At 44.0% G+C, this 11,316-nt stretch overlaps 1 protein-coding gene across 1 annotated transcript; it reads left to right on the forward strand.

Annotated features, from left to right (window-relative positions):
* The first annotated feature begins 6,021 nt into the window (after nt 1-6,021).
* Nucleotides 6,022-7,300, forward strand: LOC128718283 (ATP-dependent DNA helicase PIF1-like). The gene is made up of 2 exons (XM_053811928.1): nt 6,022-6,230; nt 6,850-7,300. Exons 1-2 carry the CDS (start codon nt 6,022-6,024, stop codon nt 7,298-7,300), a joined length of 660 nt encoding a protein of 219 aa, XP_053667903.1.
* Nucleotides 7,301-11,316: the final 4,016 nt, after the last annotated feature.

The raw sequence follows: 11,316 nt of genomic DNA on the forward strand, positions 1-11,316 counted from the left end.
CACGACGAGAGCAGTGCATTTAGAGGTAGCACACGCACTAACGACTGCTTCGTGTATTTTAGCGATTCGGCGGTTCATCGCAAGAAGAGGTTCCCCTCGGGAAATAATCAGCGACCGAGGCACTAATTTTGTTGGTGCGGCGAAAGAGCTTAAGGTCGCCTTGAAGGATGTAGACGAGAACGCGCTGAAGTTAAGATTCAGCGGTCCGGAGCTGAAGTGGAAGTTCAACCCGCCGGCGGCACCCCATTTCGGCGGAAGCTGGGAACGTCTCGTGCAGTCAGTGAAGAAAATCTTGAGCGGTTTTGATCTACCACGTCTCCCTACGGATGAAATCTTGATATCAACATTGGCTGAAGTGGAGATGATGATCAACTCTAGACCGCTGACCTACGTACCACTCGACGAGGAATCCGACTGCCCAATAACGCCAAACCACCTACTACTGGGAAGCCCCGACGGGAGTAAGCCGGCCGTCTGCTTCGACGATTCGCCGACAGCCATACGGACGTCTTGGGGTGCTGTACAAGTGAACGCGGATATCTTTTGGAAGCGGTGGATAGCGGAATATTTGCCAACACTCACACGCAGGACAAAATGGTTCCACCCGGTGCCACCGATCAAGGTGGGAGACGTAGTGTTGATTGTGGATGGGAACTTGCCTCGGAATACCTGGCCTATGGGACGCGTACTCGAGGTGACCCGCGCCAAGGATGATCAGGTTAGGCGAGAGTACAAACGGCCAATGGTATTTTGGAAAGACCAGCGACAAAAATTGCGGTTTTGGACGTGGGAACAGCAGGATAAGCGAATAGTAGGCCGCGTGGGTTTTGACAGATTGTACGAATCGGAAGTAAACAAACGTTAGGATAGTGTAACGCACGGGAGCGTTACACTGGTGGGGAGAATGTTGTGAATGCGAGCACAACGCGTTGTTTACGTATTGAGTTAGCAGTGTTACCCTACAACAGTTGCGCTGTTGTAGGGTTCTAAGATTAGGAGGATGGTGGGACAGTGCCCACCATCATTATAACCACGGTTGCGATGGCGACGAAGCAGGAAAAAAGGCATAAATAGGGCCGAAGGACGCGCCTTCGACCTCTTTGACCGCAAACCATCGGGAAATGCACTAATTTTGTGATTTTTTTTATAATATAACACTTTAAATCTACATTATTGTTTCCCTTTGGTGCTAAAACCATCCGCAACACCGTCATCAACAGAACAACGATCTGCGACATCTCCAGGGTTTGCCACAGCCGACAGCGGATCGTCAACGCCGGTACAGCCTCTACGTCGCTCTACGATTCGTAGACCGCCTCAGTGGATTGAGCCATACCGACGGTATTAAAAGGGGGAGATGTTGTATACAGTAATCAGGGTTGCCTGCCCCTGGAACCGAAGCAGTGAGTGCCGCTCTTAAGAGACAGTAATCGGTCTCCTAGTGATGCGTGCGGGAGCATCGTGCGTTGTCTCGTCCTAGCCAGCAGCCTAGTCGGTCGTATCATTGTACCTTGTACATTTTAATTATAGTAATAAAAATAAATCGATAAGCTTTGTACGAGATCCAACAGTTTACAATTTACCTCAAGTCGCCGTCGAATCGATGTTGCCACGGAATCCTAGTCAGAGGGTACACAACCGCGTCGAGTTTTGTTTTATGTAGTCAGTGCGTCGAGTGTTGTGTGTGTATGCAACTTTGGTGAAAATACATTTCGGTCATTTGACCAAATGTGTCATGATGTGCAGTAGGCTCTAACGCGCTAAGCAAAAAATAAGTTTGATGCGCATTGAAGATGCAAATATTTCAATGATGCAATGATTTTAGAAGGATATGCTCAGTAAGGTTTGGGTCAGTGTTTGAGAACAATCCCTTTGATTTGTTATTGTCCAACGGTTGAAGCAATGGCAATCGAACATTCGTATTCCCTCTCATAAAATATTGATACAGTAGACAGTACTAGAAACAGGTTTTGGATGTCATCATAAAGATAGGTACTGCAGTTGCTTTACGATGCAAATAAGTAAATTATTGATGATATTTGATGATTGATGTCGAAACATCATTCAGGAAAAAGAGACTACTGCAGGTTTAACATGGTTTCTTTCCATTTTACTCCGAATGATATTCGATGACCGATCTGGCTGGTAGAAATTTGCGTACCGTGTTAGTCGTTATTGGTTGAGTCTGAAACAAACGTGTGAAGATGTATATGCGTGCGCACGAAGATAACGGTACTTATGCGCATAAGGTACAGTACCGCACAAAAAAGGTCAAGACGGATTATGGAGTTAGTTTTCGTAGATGTTAACAAATCGTATATCGAGAGTAAACTATTACTGGGGTAGATCACGCTCTAAGCCAGTTTTTTGTATGCGTTTTGACGTTTCCAGGCTTATCCGCTTACAGCACGCCATACAAATGGCAAGCCAAGTTAAGCCTAGGAAAGAAGGATTAGATTGGTTTCTCAATGAAAGTACCCAAGTACCCAAAACCCAAACTCGACAAATGTCAAAACAAAAAATTTTGCTAGTTGGTCTGAGCCAGGTTAGGCCATGTTTCCCGTGTGCGAAAAAGGTAAACAAGTTTTTTTTAACGAAAACAACTGAAAAAGGATTATTTTAGTAATCAGACTTATATATTATTTCAAAAAAATTGAATTTAAAATTAAATTACTAAACTATAATCGATTTTTCTCAATTTGTAGTTTACAAAAATGATCCCTTGTGTCATTCTTTATGTCAAAATGCTATGTCCTTTACGAATCTGTACAGAATGACACAGCCCGGTACTTGGATTATTTGACAGATACATGCTTAAAGGTTAAGCTTTCTAACTTTTGGGATGATCTACCCCACTGCTAGTATGTTCGAATTGCAATAAGATAGCATAGCTGAGGAAAAAGCGTGTATGTTCGGCCTTACTATAACTAATGTTTTTTTGTTGTTGTCATGAAGCCTTCAGGTGTATGGTGACATACCATGTTCGTTTTCTTTCCTTTCGTAAAATCATAACAGGAGGTGATTGTGGGTGAGGGGCATAGACAGGAGCATGTTGGTAGACCTTTCATTGGTACAGCAGGATTTAGTAGTCTTAAACATTTTTTTTATATTTTGTATAGATAGCTTGATGGATCTGTTCTGCATGGAATAAGATTCAGCTAAATGGTGATCCTATCAATCCACTGGTAAAGTCCTACTGATGAAAAATTGACTGATTTAAAAAGAGGTCATCCTTTTTCCACCCACCGTACTGCAGGAAAGCGTAATGTTTACAAAAGCCAGTAGCTTTTCATGTAGCGCTACAAGTCTATGAACTAATTTACTCCGTCTTGCTAGTGTGGCGAACCGACCACAACAACTACCACACACGGCATCAGAGTCAACAGCAACAACACAGCGTCTTCGTAGGAAATTCACCAGCGCATCAATAGCTATCCGAGCAGCAATTCCCTGAATTCAGTTCCCCATCCTGCAAGGCGTCAGCGCATGAAGTTGCGCTGAAGACAATGCACGGTATTGTATTCAGTAATACAGCACACACACACACACGTTCCTGTGCAAAGCAGTTCTGCACACACATCAGCCAGTCTGTGATCAACTGCCCACGAGCAAGGACTGCTCTCCCGGATGCGTTCAGTGATTATACCGCGAATATAAAGTTACACTAATTCCATGTTACACAGTGCTAATATCCGTACCAAATAAATATATGTTAGATGACACAACCCTTAAACACACATTATCTACAACCTCACCGTACTGCTGGAAAGCGTAATGTTTACAAAAGCCTGTAGCTTTTCATGTAGCGCTACAAGTCTTTGAACCAATTTGCGCCGTCTTGCTAGCAATGCAAAGTCCGATTAAAAAGTCAGTATCAGTCTATGGATAGTCTTTTGCCTTGGCGATCAACTGTCTCTACGTGTTGGATAGATCATCCGTCTGAGGTTAGGGAGTAAAAAGTTATGTTCATCGCTTTTGAACGCTGTTTGGAGGAATCTTTTTTCTCTGTAAAATGTTATCCTTTAACAGACCCAAACCTTCAGTCACTGCTTGAGAGAGCTACCTATTTGCGCACATCCGATTGGTCTGAGCAGAACCTGACGCATAATAACGTTTACAAACAAGATGAGTCCTTCAACTAGTGATGAGAAGTTAGAGGGCCGATCCAGGCTTGAAAAATCTGATCCAATCTTATAATATGGGATCAAATGATCCGGGATCACTGTTGAATAGCGCTTTTGATCCGTAGCGATCCGGGATCATCATTGCATGGAAAAAGCTCTCTTCCCCCACCCTTCCCCGCCCCGATGTAAATTTACACTATCCGATTCCAACTTTGGGATCATTTCCCATCACTACCTTCAACCTCCAGAAAGAACGGAGGGATCACTTTGATGTCGATTGTCATCTTTAACTGTTGCTAACTGTTCTAACATAACTTCGATAGCATTTGCCTAACAAATTAGCTGATACCATGAACAAAATCTTCATCTAAACACCATCTGAATCTGAGCTACAACAGAAGAAACAAGACTGGAATCAAACACATTTGGCAAGGAACTCGTGCGTTGCTTACCCTATTGTTCCATCATGTTGTAGCATTTACCGTTACAATTGCACGGATGGCATATTTACAATCATCGTCACAACATATGACCAGACAAAGAACAAACAAACCACAAAACATCACACGTGAATCTTCAATAGATTTCAGTAACTATAATTGTACTAGTGGAATGACCGGTAAAGGACCAAACATCCTCTGGGATAGTGTTATGGATATTAAAATATGTTGAGAATCTCACTATGAGCGAAATACATGCGTGCATTGAGCGAACAAATCAGCTCTGCAAATGTTAAAAATGAGTTTTTTGCCATGAATCTCTGTGCACAAAGTAAATTCACGATCAAAAAGTGAAGTTAAAAACGAAGCATTTTTGCAACAGTGAGCTGTGTGTGTACGTTTGTTGACGTTTGTGTATACCTGCAACGGACACAACCGAGAAAGAAAGACTTCGAAGAAGCGAACAGCACGAGAAATTTCGCTCCGATCGAGAGAGCTTTCGAGGGGGGGGGGGGGGGGGGGGGGGGGGGGGGGGGGGGGGGGGGGGGGGGGGGGGGGGGGGGGGGGTTCGATTCGGCGAGAGTGCAAGCAGGAGCGAAATAGCTGTTAGAACGAGAACTTTCTGATTTTGTATGGAAAAAGTCCAATTGCTCTCCCTGGGATGGAGGCTCAACGACTGCTCTTCCAAAGGAACAATCAGCAACAGCTTCGAGCAGAACTGTACCAGGGCGTCTGGGACGTTGCTGCCGGTGATCAGCATCCATCTATCGTCGAACCACAGCAGTCTCGGAATGTTGGCTCTGTTCAAGCCAACGGGCAGAGAGATACGGTAATCGTCAACACCAACACCAACACTATGGCCGATGGCAACGGAAACACTCACCGTCGGACACTTCATACCACGGGGACACGAGTGATTTTGGCTCCATCCTCCGTCGGCAGTGAACGGTACATGCGAGCACAGTACCAGGATGCGATGGCTATCGTTCGGGCCTTAGGGAAGCCGGACCTTTTCATAACCATCACCTGCAACCATAAGTGGCCCGATATTACAGAAAACCTGCTTCCCGGACAACATGCGTCCGAACGTCCGAATCTCACGGCTCGCATTTTTCATCTGAAGAAAAATGCGATACTGAACGTTTTGCAGAAGGATGCACTTGGCGTGTAGGTCGCCAAAGTGTACGTGATCGACTTCCAGAAGCGAGGACTGCCTCATGCCCACCTGCTATTGATTCTTGGAGCTGACGACAAACCCCAAACGCCAGATCATTACGATAGATCCGTATCGGCAGAAATTCCGGATCCGGCCAACGAACAGCTTTACCACACCGTGACACAGTGTATGATGCATGGACCGTGTGGAGCTCATAATCGGAAGTCTCCGTGTATGAAGGACGGGGTTTGCACAAAACGCTACCCGTAATCGTTCTGCGAGCAGACACGCGCATCCGAGAATGGCTATCCGGAATGGGGTAGCGCTTGATAACCGACATGTCGTACCGTACAACCCGTGGTTTTCACACAAGTACGACTGTCATATCAACGTGGAAGTGTGTACGTCCATCACCGGTGTCAAGTACCTGTACAAATACGTGTACAAGGGCAACGATCGAGCTGCTGTATCTTTCGTATCGAGAGTGGATGAAATCGCCGACTACGTGCGGTACATTTCGGCGTCCGAAAGCTGCTGAAGAATCATGCGATTCGAGGTGCAGGCGAAATCTCACACCGTCATTACACTACCGATACATCTTCTCCACCAGTAGAGTGTTCTCTTTAGGCAGGACGAATCGGCACGTGGTAAGAATACCATGCTGTCGTGTTTTTTCCAGTTGGCAGCACACGATGATTTCGCCCGGAATTTACTGTAGCATGAAGTTCCGATACACTATCGATTCGCCAAACCAACAGCAAAACACCTAGAGCGAACGGTTGTTCTTCATCGATATGAGTCCGGAATCGTACCGGAAAATCGTACCTGTTACAAAAGATTCATGCATACACCTGTCGTCAGTGTAAAATCGCACTTGCCACAACTTCGAGCGGGATCGATGCACTACTGCTCAGTGGTGGCAAAACAGTGCCCTCCACCTTTAAATTGCCCCTTGATCTTAACGATCGCAGTACTTGCGCTATACCGGTGCAATCTAAACTAGCCGAGTTACTGAGCGAGACTGCATTGATCGTATGGGATGCTTCGATGGCCAGTCGCTACGCACTCGAGGCTGTCGATCGCACACTACAGGACATCATCGATGTGCGACGACATTTCGGTGGCAAAGTTGTGATGATTTCCGCTTCCGATTGAATCCGGAAGAGCAGGACAACCTGCATCTGCCGTCTGAGTTCCTCAAATCGCTTAACAGCGGCATACCATTGCACCGTTTGCGGCTGAAGCGATACGCGCCCGTTCTACTGCTGCGCAACCTGAATACCGACATGGGGTTGTGCAACGGCACTCGCTTGCAGATTGTGGAAATGAAGGCGAATTACATTAATGCCCGCATACTACGCATACTTCCCCGAATCTACTGCGATAGCAGCGATAAGGGTCTACCGTCCCAGATACGACGCAAACAGTTTCCTGTTCAGCCTTGCCTCGCGATGACGATCAATAAATCGCAAGGGCAATCGCTGCACCATTTGGGTCTCTTTCTGCCGAGACATGTGGTTGCTCACGGTCAGTTGTATGTGGCGTTATCGCGCGTTAAGCTACGGGGCCACGAGCGTTGAGACTGCGTCTCAAACCTCCTCAGTCACTCATTTACCTCAAAAAGTCACTCAAAACCAAAGTCTCCGTTGCCTCTTGAGGTTTTCCTCAATTTCAGTTCAGTGACGACCTTACTGGATTTGACGTTGACAACACACAGTGTGTGACGAGTAAAATGTTTTTCATGTATTTTTATTTCTTGTTTCTACTATATTTTTGTTTCAATTTTATGGAAAATATGGTCAAAAAAATTGTGGTTTTTTGATTAAAAACTAAATCATCATTTTCTTAATTACAGGAGATTAATCGATCAATCATATTGCAGTTGAAAAGTATCAATTCAATTATAAAACATGTTGACAACTTTTGTCACACAGTGTTCCAAAAGGTACGTTGCGGACACATAAAAACATCATACCGTACGCCAAAACATTGTGCTTGCACAATCATAATTACGCATAAAACACTTTCAGAATGTAGCTACATTCATAATAGTACGCAAAAAGTGTCTTTGTATTAAAAAATAAACCTTTATTCTTTCGCCATACCATCGGCAGATACAACAGGTTTTGTTTACATTTTGAGCTGCTGACTGGCCGAATCTGTCAAAAAAGTCTCAAAAATTTTTGAGACTTTTGTAGATGAGCCAGGTTTCCCTCAAAACTCAAGTCACTCAATATTTAGAGTTTTGAGGGAATCCTCATCGCTCGTGGCCCCGTGGCTTTACATCTAAATCCAACATTGCGATACTGATCGGCATTCCGGAACGGCAGGACGAACAGGGCGTCTCGACGACGAATATTGTTTACAAAGAAGTCGTATACGGTTGAGAAATGGTAGGTGACTTTAATTTCTTTTACACCCATCTATTATTTTATTTCACTCTTTCTACTCTTTCTATTCCATCGTTACTTATTTGCTTTACTTTTCACTTCACCGCAGAAGACGCTCCTGCTATCCAGTACATCGGAACAAACAGTTGGTATGCTGTCGCTGACGCAGCCCTCGCTGCATGCCAAAAACATTGGCAATGCAATGGATCAGGCCCTGTATGATACCTTTCCGTTTTTGGATGGAATGCTATGTGCACTGATGGGTGATGGTGAGCAACTGGGGTCGTTCTCATGAATTTTAGTAAAATGAAGCAATCAAAGACCCTGTTCCAGTTGCTTACACGCATTAGTTTTACCTCTAAAGCCTGCTATGATTCTATCTAGCCGACGACTGGTTTACGGTCGTACTGTGCATCTTACTGCCAACGCTGCCATGCCTGTGAGTATTAACAGTAGCAAACATTGGTTAGGATTCTATTCACAATGTTCACACGTTTTGATTCTACCTTCCATACCCTGCTATGCTTCTATCCAGTCGACGAGGTGTTCACGGGTTTACTTCATCTTCTGCATCGTTCATGGCCTTTCATGGCCTGTGACTTTCATCACAAACTGCTCGAAAACGAAAAACATTATTCAACATATACCATGCCTATTGTGCTGCTGCCTGGTGTGCCGTAATGTATTTTTACTTACGACAAAAATCAATCGTTTCTTCCAGTTAAGAAAATCGTTCTGTTAAGAAAATCGAGTAAACAGAAAAAACACATACGCGCAAATTAACATACAAGGTTCAAAGGTTAAGATTGGTGCTGCTCACATGACACTGCCGGTGGGCAAACAGGACACGGTTAGGGTTCGTTATGAACTGCACAGCACTGCGAAGTGCATGGTGGTTGGCCGCACGGTATGTAATCGCTGGAAGCACTGTCCACTATAAATAAGTAATATGTAGTTTAGAAGCAAAGTACTTAACAATAATTTACGTGACTGTAAGATTAGATTATGTTACTTTCATGATGCCGCTTCATTACAAAATGAACTGTAAGGACCTGTACCCAGTACGATTAGGTTTTGCCATTTACTCAATGTCACCGGAATGGGCTGTCCGCATGGGATTTCTTTTTCCTCTTCTTTGCCAAATGAACTATTGTCAGCTGTAACAAAACGAGTACATTCTATCACATTTTGTATATTGCTAATAAACAAGTTTTCAGATCACAATCTATGCGTGTACGGTAGGAGTTTTGATACATACATGACGCTACCGAGACGGTTGACTGTTCGCATGGGATACATGATTCGCTTACTTCGCTACTCAAACTACAGCCAGTTGTAACACAACGAATATATTATTACATACATACCTGATTTTTATACCACTTTTTCCATTTTAAACCATTGTTAACAACACCCGATTACATTGATTATTTACATCCGTTTGTACTGCGCATATTTTTGTATGTTTGCAGTTGCGCATAAAGAACAAGGGTAGGGTGTATTGGTATCATATTGATAATCTCCTAGCAGGCTTTCTGGAATCCTGTGGCACTTAGTTTGCGCGTATCCTGTAGAATGTACACACCATAGAGTTCATGTGCATTCGGGTGTTCATATGCTTTCCGGATTTTTTTGCATCCGGTTCTTCTCACAACGGTTCGATCGTAACCCATTTGTTTGCAATCCATTCTTTTTACTCTACAACAGCAAGGCTGCGTGAGCGGGTGAGAACAAGTCCGCTGATCTGCTCTCAAGAGAATTATTTCCGATTCCTCTATCACTTCGTGCTTTGTGGACGCTTTGTGGACGTCCGAAATCCACGAAGTCATACAAAAATTCAAAAAAATTGTGTCCTGCCGTGGACGCGTCCACAAAGCGTCCACAAAGCACGAAGTTACAGTTGACTGTCTCAATATCGTTGGAGCGATCCGGAGGGAGATAGACTGCACCGATAATGAAAGAGAGTGTAGCCCAAGGGAAACATTTAGACCTAACGCCATACAGAACTCAGAAGTGCTCGCTAACTACCCAGTGAGCAATTGAACCACGCCCCATCAAATTTTACTCGGATCTCTCGTTCTGGCCTACACGCGATGTGAGATAAAAGACCAACACACGCGAAATCACGGTACGCCCTCGATCGCGCGTGTACGGACGTACGAAGCGCACCAACACATGCAAAGCGACCGACCGCAAGGCGTGTGTCGACAGCGTACGTACCTATGTACAGTGTGTGTTGCCACTTGTGCGACCTTTTTGTATGCCTGGCTGACCAACTCTTTTGCTATTTCGGAACCAGTTCGACAAGCGCAGTGTTCTGCGCTGTACACAGCGCAGGTGCTTTTCGGACTCTCCACCGTACTACGTTTTATACAGTGCAGAGTGCTCGTTCGGACTCCTCATCGTACTGCGTTTTACACAGCGCTGTGTCCTCGTTTGACTTCCGCATGGTTCTGTGGAGTCCCGCTTCATGGCATTACCGGTGTGTAATTTCGGTGTTGCATTTCCTGCATTTAATAGCATTTAATTTATTATTTATTTACAAACGATCGATTGCAAATATTGGCAACACTTTAAGCTAACATTTGGAATATTTTTTGCTAAGATATTTTGAAAAACAAGTGCTTAAATTCATTGATTGGATTGAAAATTATTTCTCTATGACTTTCCCATGTAAAATTTTTACTGCCGATAGAATGAAAAATATTCAAATAAATATAAATAAAAAAATACTAATATATTAGATCGATTGCATTATTTTTAAATATTATTATTTGGAACTTATTTGATGCTTTAAGTTATTGCATAATTACTTTAAATAAATATATTCAATTCTGTTACACTTGCAACTAGTTCTTCGATTAACCGACAAGTTTTACCGTTGAGCAGCGTGTTTTAATTTTAATTAAAAAAAACATTCCCTGCTTCTGTACTCGGTGTCCCGTAGCCGCACTTACTGACCACTCTCAACAGATTAATGATATGAGTTTTGTTAGAGAACTGGACTTTTGGGCCAGTTCTACCGGCACCGGTCCACGTGCAACTGCCAAACAAATGTTTATCTAACATCAGGTCCAAAACGTTTTGCATTCGGTTCTTTGGATCATCGTGACCGATTTGATCATTTAGCTACGCTGCCATTGCTGTTAAGAACTCCGCATCTGATTCCAACCTTTCCTCCAAACTGTCCAGTTGTTCCGGTGTCT

Source organism: Anopheles marshallii, chromosome 2, assembly GCF_943734725.1.
Source record: "Anopheles marshallii chromosome 2, idAnoMarsDA_429_01, whole genome shotgun sequence".
Lineage (NCBI taxonomy): Eukaryota > Metazoa > Arthropoda > Insecta > Diptera > Culicidae > Anopheles > Anopheles marshallii.

Coding starts and splice junctions, on each gene's coding strand:
- LOC128718283 (XM_053811928.1), top strand. CDS start 6,022: ATGGCTATCCGGAATGGGGTAGCGCTTGATAACCGACATGTCGTACCG. Junction 6,231..6,849: donor GAAATCGCCGACTACGTGCG/GTACATTTCGGC, acceptor TCGGTGGCAAAG/TTGTGATGATTTCCGCTTCC.